Source organism: Vicugna pacos, chromosome 5, assembly GCF_048564905.1.
Source record: "Vicugna pacos chromosome 5, VicPac4, whole genome shotgun sequence".
Classification (NCBI taxonomy): Eukaryota; Metazoa; Chordata; class Mammalia; order Artiodactyla; family Camelidae; genus Vicugna; species Vicugna pacos.
Window position 1 is genome coordinate 78,040,493 of NC_132991.1, and position 14,200 is coordinate 78,054,692.

The window sequence follows — 14,200 nt, forward strand, 5'->3', positions numbered from 1 at the left end:
TTTCCAAATCCTTAAGTAGAGCTCTACCTTTTTGTTTTTAAATGAGCCATGTTTGAAAACAGAATATCAACATTTACGTGTACACTGATGATAGGGGAAAATTTATATTTACTGCCAATATTTAATAGTGGAGTTGATTATGGAATGGAAATGGGTCTAGTGCTCAGAAATGGGGTAGACTGACTCTGATAGTGTCAATTTACTAATTTTCTCTCAGAAGCCTGCACTCCAGAATCAGAATCACAAATAGCCTCCCAAGGCTTTGAAAAAGCTAGTCAGTTTTCCGATGTGTAAAAGGAGGATAGAAATACTGTGTGTGCTGTAAGGCTGTAGTGAGGATTAAATGAGGTAATTCACACTAAATGCTCAGCACAATGATGATGACGAAGACAATGACGACAATGCTAACTCTCTTTTGATCCAGGAAGGTCAGGCTGGAGTTGAACAGCAAGTGGGGCTTAAACTGCAAGGTTATCAATTCAATAATGGACGCCTCTGGGGCTTCTTTTATTAAGAGCTACCAAATCTGTTTGCCCGTCTGGGAAGCCCTTTGGAGACAGCTCTGACAGCCTTCTGAGAGCTCTGTCAGCGAGACTCTAATTTAGGAAACCTGAAGGACCCAGGCTTTCAGGACCCAGAACTCGAAAGGTTTCATGAAACCTTTGAGGGCACCGAGGACTATACTTCCCAGGGTGCACCATTCTAGCCCCTCTCATGACGTTGCGTCTCTCCTAATTCTCACCAGGCTCCGGGTTCAAACTACAAATCCCAGAAGACCTTGCAGCGCCGCTCCGGTCTCATAACGCTAACTTTTTGAAGCGTAGCTGGGGCCGCGTTGCCCGCTGGGAAATGTAGTTCCACGGTGAACAACTCCGCCACCAACACTACCTCCAGGCCCTGCGCCTGAAATAAGGCGGGCGAACTGGCAGCGTTAAAATACCGGCTCCTAACTGGCCACCCGGAGGAGTAATCTGGTTCGGGAGGGCTCTGGAGACGCGCCTCGGCTCGGGGTCGGCCGCGAACGTGGCTCGCTTTCCAGGCCTCTCTCTAGGTGAGAAGATAAACTGGGAGGAAGGCGGTGGAGGCGGACGAGACCAAATGCTAGCCTGGGGCAGGGAGTAGGCCAACGGGAAGGGTGAATCCAAGTGGAGGTGATAGGGGTGGGAGTGGGACGTGGCGCTCCCGTACTGCGGGGTCGGGGAGAGGCGCACCCCCAAATAGCGTGGAACACAGGTCCCAGAGAAAAGAAGAGGGGCGTCCGTGTGGCGGGACCATAAGTTTGGGGCTGATCAATGGGACTTCGTTCTATGGCCTTGACTCCCCTGGCTAGTGGAGGCAGCACACCAGGACTTGGACCTGGAAGTTTTGGGGGCTCAGGAGAGCCCTGGTTGGAAAGTTAGGCAAGAGTGTTTTACTCAGGGAGCCTGAGAGCTTCAGCCGTGCCCCGGGAACAAAACCGTTCCCTAACCCTTTCTTAACTGCTGGTGGTTGGAGGAAGTGGGAGGTCTCTGGAGATAGATGTTTGGGGTTCTTGTCAAGGAAGTTCTTGTCAAGGATGGAAACCTTTGACTCCTCGGGGTCCCCATGTTATCATTGTAAGCATCACATGGTATTACGTTGAATGGAAGCTATTTATTCTGAACCAAGCCAGAGAAATTTGTTTCCAGCGCCCTGGGTTTAGGGTACTGTAAAAGTGACTCAGCTCATAGAAAAAATGACTTAGGTAAATTAATTGGCAAGAAAAAAAGGGAGGGGGGTGGATACAAAACAGAACACTAATGATCCTATTTTGTAATAAATTCATCTATCTTCCAAATACATGACATATACCTATGGATATAGATAGGAAAAAAATCAGAATTATTCTTTAAATTATGAACAGTGGTTATTGGTGGATGATGAGATTACAGATTAGTTTTACTCTTTTCTTTATGTAGCATCTGAATTTGTACAATGAGAATATATATTTTTTCCCCTTATTTTTCTCAAGAGTCACTTGATTGCTCCATGGTGGTAGATTTGGAAAGCATGCTAAGGTTTGCACCTGACCATCTGCAGATTGATTTGCCAGGAATGATAAGAGGATTGATTTTGGGGGGCAGGGAGGCAGGTGAATTTAGTGTGCAGTGTGTGTGATGCGAATGCTTTTTTCCTTCTTCCAGGTTGGAAAGAGGCTATTTTAGCAAGGGTCACTCCATGGTATTTGGTTATTTTGGTCTATGTCAGTCTAATCCATTATCCTTTCTAGTTTGAAATGTCACCCTTCTCGTTATCTGATGGATTTAATTTGCACTGCATAACTTTCTTGAGATCTGATAACTTGTATTGGTTGGTGCACGAGAGAGAGAGAAATACTGCAGTTGAAATAACCTTTTCAGCTTTGGATTTGATCGACCTTGCTTTTTGCTCTTTTTGTCAAGGTCATGGTTTTTGGCATATGGTACCTACTGTCCCTGTGTGTGTGTGAGTGTTTAATTATAAAAGAAACCTTAATTTATTCTCTGATTATGCTTCTTGTGCATTTCCTGGCACAAAAGCTTGTTAAAATCAAAGTAAGCAAATAAATACATTTAATGTTTATTTCAATATTGTTTTTCCTTCCTCAGCTTTTGCCAAGTTTCTGATTAAAGACTGACATTCCTGCATGAGCGTTTTCCTGTTAAAATGTCCTTGCCTCTTACAGAGGAGCAGAGGAAAAAAATTGAAGAGAATCGGCAAAAGGCTCTGGCCCGTAGAGCTGAGAAATTATTGGCAGAACAGCGTCAGAACGCAGGCTCTGGCTTCGCCGTTGCTGCCACACCTTCCCAGTCCAAGCAGGGCCCTTCTCAAAACCTCCCCAGGGATCCTTCTAACTCAGGGAGCCATGGTGTTGTTTTCAAGCAACAGAATCCCAGGAGTTCATCAAATGGTGACCAGAGACCCCCATATTCCCAGAGTTTTCAACTCAGCACCTCAACGTGGGCACAGGGGACATGGAAAAGGCAAGAGAAGATGCCCACATCCTGCCCAAGCCACAGCCCACCGAGCCAAATGACTGTCACTGGCATCTCCCCTCCCTTGGCACACAGCCCTCCAGAGGTCACCAGCCAACAGCTCTTGGGTTATGAGTTAGGTTATGGTCATCCTCAGGCTTCACACGAGACCACATTGACACCTTTTGCTAACACAGCTCATGAGCCTTTGGCCAAAGCAAAGAATTCCCAGGAAACAGCAGCTTCTTCCTCCCGACCCAGAGATCCTGAATTAGAGGCCAAGATGTCAAGACCCTCCACCTCCGGACAGAACATTTCTGACATCCGTTGTGGCTCAGGGAGTGTGACGCCTAAGACAGAAGGAAGACTCCAACAGAAATCGGGGACCCCACTCCAGAAAGCGGCAAGCTCCCAGCAGGGAACATGCATAAGGGATGGAGACCGTTTCCAGGTGAAGATCGGGTACAATGTGGAGCTCATTGCAGTGTTTAAGAGTCTGCCCAGCAGACGTTACGGTAATAAGTCTTCCATCTAGTTCTTGTTCGGATGTTTTGTCATATTTCTAGAATCTCTTTAACTCTGACGGTTTCTCATAAACATGAAGAGAGTGCATTGGTACATTCTGTCTATCCAGTTGTTAAAAATTTTCTATTTTAGCTCATGTTTCCTTTTGTAACAGACATGCCTTCAAACCGTTGCCCCACCCAGGGGCTGCTGCATGGCCATACAGAGCGTAGATGGATATTTACTCAGAGGCAGATGCCCCTGCCAGGTGCTTTCTATGCCTTGTAGCACTGAAGCCTAACAACAGTTCTTTGCCATAAGTAGGTGTTATTTACATTTCAAAGGCGATGGAACTGGCTCAGCAAGATGAAGTGACGTACTCAGTTTGGTTCATCCACAAGGACAGAGCAGAAGCATTATCCTCATTTATATTTGCTGTTTGTTCTCTGCAGGGATTTTGTACGGCAATAGGGGCTTTTCAGTCAACTGTTTTGAACTTAGCATTCATTCATTCATTCATTCATTCAATAAACCTTTGTTAAATATCCAAGTACAACTTATAACAACAGCCATCAGCCTCATTGTGGGCAAACCAGGTACTTCTGTTTCATTTCAGATCCTGCCACCAAGACGTGGAACTTCAGCATGACGGACTACGATGCCCTAAGTAAGTAGCTGTGTCATTGCCCCTCGTGCAGGAAGATGCTGGTTTTGAAAAGTTCCTCTGGAGGAGGAGATGTAGTCTAGCTGGTTGTTCATATGACTTTATGGGTGCCAAGGCCCATCCTCCTTCTCACCATGGCCAGCCTAGTAAGGCAGGTCCTTGGGAGGAAGTCACTGGTCATATTAACAAAAGGTAGCACTTAAGGGAGCCTGCTACATGCCAGGTTGTTATAAGCCCCTTATATATGCTAACTCTTTTATTCCGTATAACAGCCATTTTAGAGATGGGAAAACTGAGGCCCAGAGAGGATCTCATAGCCAATAGGTTGTGCAACTGGGATTCAAACCCAGGCTATCTGACTTGAGAGTGCATATTCCTGTTGGACTGCAGGTTCCAGCCATGTCAGGCAGCTGTGAACGCCCTGCTCCCAGGAAGGGTAACAGTTCAGCAAACAGTGCAGATCCTCACCATACTCTCTCTGCGGCTAGTTAACCCGAGAGTGCGGGGAGGGAGCGTTGCCCAGACTGGCTCCAGCCAGTGCATGTCTGGTGTTGGTCGGGCCCCTTGGGTGCACCACACTGCCTTCTGAGGTTTTGTTGACTGTCTTCCACCAAGGTTTTTGTCACCTTCTCCCGGGGCCTGGAGCCTGCACCTCAGTCAGAGTCAGCCGTGGGTGTTCTCATCTCCCGTTCTGCTTGTCAATCCCGGCAGCCACTCCTGTTCCCTCTCTGTCCCCACCCCGTTCAAAAAGCCGAAAGCAGAGGGTGCATGGTGAAGTCACTCCCTTACCATTTGGGGGCACAAGGTAGAATTCTCTGGAGTCACCAGGACAGTTTCCGGGGATGATGGGACAGCTCCCTGCAGAATGTCTCTCCTTGGCCTCTGCCTGTTGAAATGCACGGCATCCAGTGGCATCTCTTCCTTTGGAAGCTGCTGGTGATCTTTTTGGGGAGCTCACTTTTACCATTACTTTAATCCATTTGTTAGGTACTGGGAGGAGAAGACCCGTGCTCGGGATTAAGACTGCAGTTCTTGTCCAGGAGGGGATCACTTCAGTGGTAGAGCGCGTGCTTAGCATGCACCAGGTCCTGGGTTCAATCCCCAGTACCTCCACTGAAATAAATAAATAGACCTTATTAATCCCTCACCCCCAAAAAACATTAAATGAATAAATAAGTTAGAAATAATATTAAAAAAAAAAGACTGCAGGTCTTGACACCTGGTAGTCTCACTGTTGCTTGTGTTAAACCAGTGATTTCCACTGTTACAAAGTCTTTTTCATGTCAGGTCAAATGTTTTTTTCTTTTTCACTTTTTTTATACTTTTATAGATGTATGCAAAAGTAACCTACAAAGACTGTTTAAAAATCTGTTTTGTTTTGTCATCTTTTTACTCCTGTTCTCTGACCACAGTGCATGGTGACTTGGATGACTTCTGCTTTTGCAAATTCATTCATGTTTTCTTGGGTGGTATGGTTGTTTTTGGTAACACTCCACATGTTTTTTTCTTTAGAAAACTGTTTATTGGGCACAGAATTCTCTCTGTAGCTTTCAGATGAATTTTGCTGATGATCAGTTGTTTAACTCCTCTGTATCCTTATCAGTGTTTGGCACACTCAGTCTGCTCTCTAACAAGATACACCTTGAATACTCTTGCAACGATTGTGGATTTGTGCATTTGTTTCTTAATTTTCAGGCAGTTCATGATTGCTGTGTCTTCTTAGTAGATTATACTTTTTATTAATATAAAATATAAAGACTATCTCTGTCAGTCTTTCTGTCACTCTCCTTTGGGTATGCCTCTGAATTTTGCCTCTTTAACCTACCACACACTCGTCATCGGTCATATGGAAAGCATATCAATGTGCAAAGAAGAAAAACAGCCCCCATCTCTCCCCACTCACTTAAACACCGTTAGCATTTTAGTTTTGTTCCTTCCAGCCTTTTTTCCTGTGCGTTAAAATATACAATATTTTATATATGCAATTTAATTTATATCTTGCCTTTTTCACTGAGTGTTCCTGCATAAGCATTTTTATTTCAATGGTGCATGTTAAACAGTTCAGAGTAATGAAAAGTGTATGTATCCATTATTGAACCACTTTGGCCTCCAAAAAAATGATTTCATACTGTTGAACTTAATATTGTTTTTTGTTATTTTTGTCTTTTCCAAAATTTCTTCCAAAAAAAGAAATTAATGGCTATATAACATTCCATTGTAAGGATGGGTTGGAAATTGGGTAAATCATTTTCTTTTTGTTTAATTTTAATTGCTCCCAGTTTTCCTAGTGTTAAAGCTGTAAGGAACATTTTGGTCTATAAATTTTTGTATTTTCAACTGTTAGTTGAGATAGATTCCTGGAAGTTGAATCATTATGACCACTTTTTATCTTGCCATATATTATTGCCAAACTGTTTTCCAGAAGGTTTTATTCCCATCTGGCAATGCTGTTGTCTGTTTTCCTAATCCCACAGGTTTGATAAGTAAAACGTGGCTTTTTATTACTCTGATTATTTGTGAAGTTGCACATTTCTCCAAATGTCTATTAGTCCTTTCCCCTCCTCTTTTGAATTGGTTACATCTCTGTCTTCTTATCTTTGTATTTTTTTAAAGTATGAGCTCTGTTTATATTTCTTGCAAGTATCTTTATTCAGGAGTTTTGCCTTTCATTTCAGCCTGTGTTTTTTGACAATTTAGTTTTATGTCATCAAATCTACTAATCTTTAAAATGTGTCAGTAATAGAGGAAGTAAGGTTCCAAACTGTGTGTTTGTGGCCTGATGGTCCTGCGTTCCTTCCTTGTCCTCCCAGCGGCAGGCAGAGCAGTCACCTGGGCATAGGGTTAAATGGGTGGTTTCGGGTGTGCTGACGCACCTGGGTGGCTTCTCTGACACGGCAACAGAAATTATCTAATAAGTTTACTCATCGTGCTGAGGTTCCTCTTTCCCCTGTTCATTTCTGAATTCTGAATTTTTAAAATTTGGAAACCTACGGAATAGAAGAGTCAGGTTCAGGAAATACTGAAATTCCCGAAGCCCCAGTGAAAGCGCACATGCACGCCTTCCCCATCAGGCAGTCCCCATCTCACCTGCCTGCCAGACGTAACTCCTGCCCCTGCTCCTGCTTTCCTCCTCTGCCTGCCTGAGCATCCAGGGCCGCATGAAAGCCTCCTGGGTCGTCATCTCTGTTTTCTTCTTCTTTGGCAGTGAGAGCAGCCCAACACCTCCCTGCTGTCACCCTGCAGCCTTTGGAAGGGGCCGAGGGCCGCAGGGAGCCACCCTCCACTGGCAGCGGCAGCGTGGCCCAGGCCTGCCTTCCTGCAGCTCCCTCCCTCACCTTTGTCAAAGGGCAGTGCATGCTCATCTCCCGGGCCCGCTTCGAGGCAGACATCGGCTACTCAGAAGGCCTGATTGCACTGTTTCAACAGATGGATTCCAGACATTACGGCAAGTAATTGGCTTCTGCCTCGCTCCCAGGATGCACAGTGGTCTGTGATCTCAGAGTAGGGTGTCTTCCCCTCTTTGAGTATTCAGAGAGGACTTTCTTGATAGAGTCTTCTTAGCCTGCTCCTCTATGGAAAGGTGCTGTCTAAATTGTTCCAGGTGGTCGAACACGTAGTGGGGCCTCTTTTGTCCTTAAAGGCCTCGCAAAGAGAAGACTCCTTCCCCAGTCACCTGGTCAGTGTCTTCTTGGTGGAAGCAGGTAAGTTACTGCTTCAGCCACTTAAACTCACCTATTTTTATTTTGTCCTTAGGAGAGCTTGAAAAATAGATGTTTGCCATAGAATTAAATGCCTTTGGGTAGACAAAGCCAATGGTTCTCAAACTTGAGCATGCATCCAAACCACCTTGAGGGGTGGGTAAAACACAGATTTCTGAGCCCCACCCCCAGTGTAAACACTGAAGCCTGGTTCCCACCAGGAGATACTGATTTAATTGGCTTGAGGTGGGGCCTGGGCACTGGCATTTTAAAAAAATCTTCAGGTGGGTCTATAATCAGTCAGGATTGAAAACCACCAGCCAAAGCAGAGCAGTTTTGCTGTATGTTTTGTGAGGTTCTTCAAAAGCTGCCCTATCAGAATAAGGAACAGAAGAATTCTGAATTCCTTGGTTTCGTTCTTAGCTTGGGCCATGTTGTTCTAGAAAACAGTGTGGCTTTTACGGATTCATATTCCCATTCTTGAAGTGGTTTTAGTGTTTCCTTTGGCAAGTAGAAAACAAACCTTTAAAACCTCCCACCTGAATGTGAACAGCTGAAATATTGACATCCAACCCTGCCCAGACGCAGACATCGAAAACCCATGATTGGCTCTGTTTTTATTTCATTTCATTTCATTTTATTTTATTTTTCATTTCATTTCATTTCATCCATAGCAGTTATCCACAGACTTTCCTGTTTACTGCCCTGCCATTGTTAGGATCAAGCTGTTGTCAGAAAGGGCCTCCTGCACTATTCCCATATCAAAAGTAGTCTGTCTGCCATAGTGAACAAACTTATGGTTACCAGGAGTGAAAGATGGTGGGAAGGGATAAATTGGGAGTTCAAGATTTGAAAATATTAACTACTATATATAAAATAGATAAACAACAGGTTTCTTCTGTATAGCTCAGGGAACTATATTCAATATCTTGTAGTAACCTATAATGACAAAGAATATGAAAAGGAATAAGTGTACATATACGTATGACTGAAACATTATGCTGTACAGTAGAAATTGACACATGGTAAACTGATTATACTTCAATGAAAAAAAAAAAAAAAGCAAAATGACCTGAAAAAATCATGGGAAATAACAAAAAAGGAAAAAAAGAGTAGTCTGTCTGCCTTTGGTCTTTGTCAGGTTGCACCTAGGCCAGCTTGCTTTTTTCCTGAAGTGGACTCACTATGTCTACAGTGCCATTTCCCTAACCACCTGCTCCCTCAGTGACCATACCTAGAAGAATTAACTGCTGCTGCCTGGGAAGAAGCACTTGCTGATTTGGAGCTTGCTTTTCTCAGTGGGTTGATTGGTCGGAAAAGCTCTCTAAGTAATTGGCCAGCACTGGGTAGTGAGATGCTCACTCTTCTTAGTTAATGTACGTAGGTTATGCTCCACTGTGCTAATCAGGAGATGGCATCCTTGTTATCATCATCATGATTTAGAATTACTCCCCTTTTTTTTGAGTGTGCATTGTTTACCAGATACCCTTTCATAAGCATTTGACATTTAAATTTTACATAATCCCCACAAGAACCCTGTGAGGCAGGGGCTGTAGGATCCTCCTTTTTTTGAGATGTGGGAGCTGAGGCACAGAGACGTTACATAACTTGCCCAAGGTCACACAGCCAGGAAGTGGCAGATCTGGGATTTGAACCAAGGCTGTTTGACTACTCTGGCCACATATGCAGCTTGTTTCCCATGTACAAAATGGAACTAATAATGGTGCCCAGCTTGTAGCCTATTGAGGAGCCAAGGAGATGGTGTGTATGAACCTCTTGGCACCGTCTCTGTCTTAAGGTAAGCACTGAATAAGTGTAAGCTACAAGTATTATCCTGACCTTGGAAATTCAGGGCATTCCTGCCTGACCTGCAGGGCCGTCCCCAGGGATGTGTCCCCTTAGCACCCTTTATCAACACTCTTATAAGCCAGTGCTGTCACCACATTTGCCTGTCTTTCCTCCCTGAATTCTGTGAAAGCCACGAGGACAGGGCCTCTCAATTTCTGTGTCCATAGTGCCAGGCACCCAAGATCAGCCACATCACGTGAGTCTCCTTGGGGGGTTATAAAACCAGGGAGTGATTAAGTGCAATGACATTATACGAGAGCAAGGTGTCACATTTTCCTCTTTGTTTCTTGTCATTGCAGATGTCAAGACCAGGAAGTGGAACTTTCTCCTGGAAGAGCACAATAAACTAAGTGAGATGCCCCCCTTGTTTGTTTTATATCATGCTGTTGCTAAGCCTTAATTATCTGCCTTCAATTGAATGTCTTTTAAAAGAATCACGTCCTCCCCTCTACTGCGTTAATGTCGCATGCTGGCATACAGGACTGGTAGAGGTGAAGATGGTCCCTGTCCGCTGGGGTGGCGGCTTTATAGCAGCCCAGGCAAACGCAGGGCCTCTTCTTCCATCAGGGTGAGGCAGTCCTGGTCAAATTCTTGGGGCCTGTGAAACCTCCTACCCATCGAAGTACTGGAAGTAAGGGTATATGGACTTTGGGAATCAAAGGCGAGCTAGGATTGCTTGGCTTAAATGGAAGCTGTTTTGAATTCCTTCTGAGAACAGGCTCTCAGTTTACTTCTAGCACCAGGTGGTCAGTGAAGGTTGGAGAGCCTTAGTGGTTACAGGCTTCATAATGGGCTGAATTCTGAAGCCAAGGCCAGGGCGCGTAAACATTTAATAAGCGCTTTGGATACTGACCAAGGGAAGGGCTCTGTGTACAGGTCAACTATAGGAAGGAGAAGCCAATTTGGGCTTACGTTTCTCAGTGTTCTGCTTGGGTGGGGCAATGGATCTCAGAGAGCAGCATGGTGTATCTCCTGGGTGTGGTCATATCTCAGCCTGTCCGTCACCAATCTTCCAGGCTGTCATGATCCTGTGGGGTATGAAGCTGGTACAGCATAGGTTCCTCCTGTGTGACCCTTTGAGGACTTCCTGGTACCAAAGGTGGTACCAGTCAGGCCAAGAGAGACATACTCCAGCTGGGGGGCTCCAAGTCATTAGCCGTCTTGCCCACCAGGCTAGGGCCTTAAGGAAGAGGGTCCCTTCCCTCTGTGTCCTTATGTGACTTGCTGTGTCAGGTAGGTAATTGAATATTCTGGGTCCCATTTGTCCCTTCAGTTAAAAAAAGGAGGAGGTGTATTTCATCCATTTCTGTCCTACTGAGAGAAATTAAATAAAAGGGAAGCGCTTTTAATTCCTTGAGGAAAGACTTGCTGCAAAGTCAAGGTTAAGTTTGAATATGATGAGTTACTTATTTAGTATCAGCAAACACTCGCTGATGCAGGAAGGTTGGCTGACGTCGATCTGAGACCCCATGGCGTGTGCCGTTTGGAACCTGTGATTGAGAGCAAACCATTTGGCCAGAGCTGAATTTTTGATGATTTCTCTCTCACCCCTTTGTCTTTCAACCACAGAGAGACATATAAATATGTGAGTTATAGAGGCTTTGACTTTTACGGAAGGACAAAAAACAGGATGTTTACAGCATTAGCAGATAGACATAATGTTGAAAAACTATGACTCACAGTTCACATAGCGTTATATATAATAGTTCCAAGTCTTGTGGGCCAGGGACTCCTTGAAATGTCTGATGAAGACAAAGGATTCTTCACCCAGAAAAATGCACATAATGGCTACACGTAAGATTTTGCTTTTGATATCACTAATCCCAAGGGTCCTGAGTTGAGAATTCAGAGTTAGAGTCCAGATTGCTTTTTAACATGCTGTCTCCTTGTTATAATGTCCTGTAGACTGTAAGGCTGATTCTCCCCATTTCATAGACTAGGAGAAGCTTGGAGCCAGAGAAAGGAAACAGTTGTTTTCCTTGTCTGGAACACTGCAGTGTTACAAACAAGTTGGACTGAAATTACAGTTTTGAGTTTGTGATATGACCCATTAGGAAATTTAGAAGCCAGGTCCAGGAGCTAAGAGGCCCAGGAGGTGAGGTGCTGCAGAATATCAGTCCCCAGTTTAGTTCTGATTCCACTGTTAACAGACGGTAAACCTGGGACTTTGCACCTCCCTCCTCACCCGTAGGTCTCGTTCCTCATGTGTAGGGTCAGAGTGTTGACCTGAGCAGTGGGCACGTGCATATGAACCTGATGAAGGGGCAGTGAGAGCTGAGTGTGTGAGTGCTCACTGCTGGGGTGCGACTGTTACTGTCTCCAGATAAGGCCCGTCTCAGAGCCTTCCTCCTCGCTCTCCTCAGGCGGATTTGGGCTCTCTTGGCCACAGTGAAATTGGCAAAGGGCCCTCTGTTTTCCCCTGCCTGTTACAGTCCAGAGGGTTCTGCGTGCCCCTCGATGGTCTGGTCTTGTTAGCTGCTATTTGAAAACACGAACATCTCTCTTCCTGGTGGCTCGGTTGCATACTGCCAGAGAGCTATTTCACAGAGATGACTTGTCGATGAGTCATGAAGCCAGACGACACTTTGCTGTCATCTCCCAGCACGGGAAAGGGCTAGCAGGGACAGCCATTGACAGCGGATGGAGGCTGTCTCAGAAACACACCCAGCTGGCTGAACGAGCAGCGTAGGGTCTGGGAGACGCTAGTCAGTAGGAAACAGAGTGGAGGTTGGATTTCTCCCTCTTCAGTGGCTGAAAGGACATAATGCTTACAAAGCACCACATTTCACCCCAGCTGGATCGTCAGCCCTTTCTTAGCTTTCATCAGGTATCTGAGTGCTGAAGATCCCTAGGATTAAAATGAAAATGGGTTCTGAAAGCGCATGGAGTGCTCAGTCTGTTGAAGTGTGCAGAAACCAGCACGCTCAGATTTAATTTGAAAGTATAAAACGTGTTTCTGCATCAATATGGACAGTCTCTTTTATATTAAAGCCGTCAACCTCACCTAATTTCTTATCATAGTGATTCTGTTCATGCAAACTGTTTCCAGAAATAACTGGAACATACATTTAGGGAAAGACCGAAATGGGTTTAAATATACTAAAAAGACAAAGCAATTTAAGGTGACCGTAGATGGCTTGGACCTCCATATTCACACCAGTGTTTGTAACTGCCGATTGATGGCTGTGGCAAAAGACTTGGAATAGTGGTGAGGAGATTATGAAAACGCACAAACATATGGACTAGAGAATTAACGACTTTAGATTTCAAATGATATTGGGTAGAAATGAAGGAGACCCACGTTCTCTATCTGGTTCCTTCTGGATTCTTGAAGACAGTTAACCCCATGGTGAGTTACTATAACTCTCCTGGGTGCCTCTGAAAAGGTAAAGGATAAAGAGCAATTGAGGATCTGTAAACAATGTTCATTCTTCTAAGTAGATTTTTCAGAGGAAATGATCAAAGGGAAGAACATCTTAAAAATTACAACTGTAGGCCAGCCGGCTGTGATGGGTAGTTTAATGATAATTCTACCACCAGAGATTTCTAGTCTATCATCTTCTCTCTAACTTTAAAAATTTTGAACTTGTCTTCGCTTGCCTCCTCCACCCCCCAGAATTGTGTTTTATTTGTGTCTGTAGCTCTGGTTATTCTTTTTCTGTTTCTCTATTGAATAAAGGGTTTTTTTTCCCCTCTTAATAATTTTAAAATCAGGTGAAGCTAAATTCCTTCGAAGGCAAAATCAGCAAAATGAATTTGCTTCCATTTCCATCTAGATACCAAGTAATTAATTTTTCCCACTTGGTTTAGTGACTTCGGCTAGAAGACGAGATTTCCCCATCTATCCTGTAGGGGTCTGGAACCAGCGCACTTGGAAGAAAGTGAAGACCCTAAATATAAGCTTTAACTGAGAGCCTTGGTCACTCTTAGTAATAGTTTAGACTCTAAGCTTAGCAGGGGTTGGCAAACTTTTTTTATAAAAGGCTCGGTAGTCAATATTTTCGGCTTCATGGACTTTGCAGTCCCTGTCCCAACTACTCAGCTCTGCCGTCGTGGTGTGACAGCAGCCATTGACAGTCCATACACAAGTAGGTTGGCTGAGTTCCAGTAAACCTTGTTTACCAGGACAGGTAATAGGCCGATTTGGCCCACAGGCCTTAGCTTGCTGACACCTGTAAAAAACTCACCTCTGTCAAGGGGAGATGATGATTCTCTTATGGAAAGGGTCAGAAGTGTGCAGGGCCACGTGCAGTGTGATTGGTTGGCGGCCTTTGCGTGGACTCTGCCCTTAATTGTTGTTTGTGGTCAGCATCACTGCCCTCCTGATCTTCCTCAGAAATGCTGAACAGCTTCTTTGCACAGAGCGCGGCGCTTCCTTGCCTGTTGTTAGCTGGTGACTTAGAATTCTCTGACTGCTAAAACACCGGAGTCAAAATAAAACAGGGAGAGTGGAAACAAGACAAGATTTATTCATTCTAAGTCTTGCTTTTCCTGGGCTGATTATTTTTTTTTAA

General features: G+C 44.6%; 1 protein-coding gene across 4 annotated transcripts in view; it reads left to right on the plus strand.

Annotated features, from left to right (window-relative positions):
- The first annotated feature begins 447 nt into the window (after nt 1-447).
- SMARCAL1 (SNF2 related chromatin remodeling annealing helicase 1) overlaps nt 448-14,200 on the plus strand; it is a 51,842-nt gene continuing 38,089 nt past the window's right edge. Inside the window, exons 1-5 of one of the 4 annotated variants that reach the window (XM_072961600.1) lie at nt 448-1,051; nt 2,607-3,487; nt 4,093-4,143; nt 7,346-7,585; nt 9,986-10,036. In XM_072961600.1, the coding sequence (XP_072817701.1) occupies nt 2,665-3,487; nt 4,093-4,143; nt 7,346-7,585; nt 9,986-10,036 (1,165 nt within the window). In that variant the 5' untranslated portion in view covers nt 448-1,051; nt 2,607-2,664. Of the gene's footprint in view, nt 1,052-2,606; nt 3,488-4,092; nt 4,144-7,345; nt 7,586-9,985; nt 10,037-14,200 lie in introns of those variants that run through there. The other 3 variants (XM_006207276.4, XM_072961601.1, XM_015241766.2) reach the window with 3 other exon arrangements.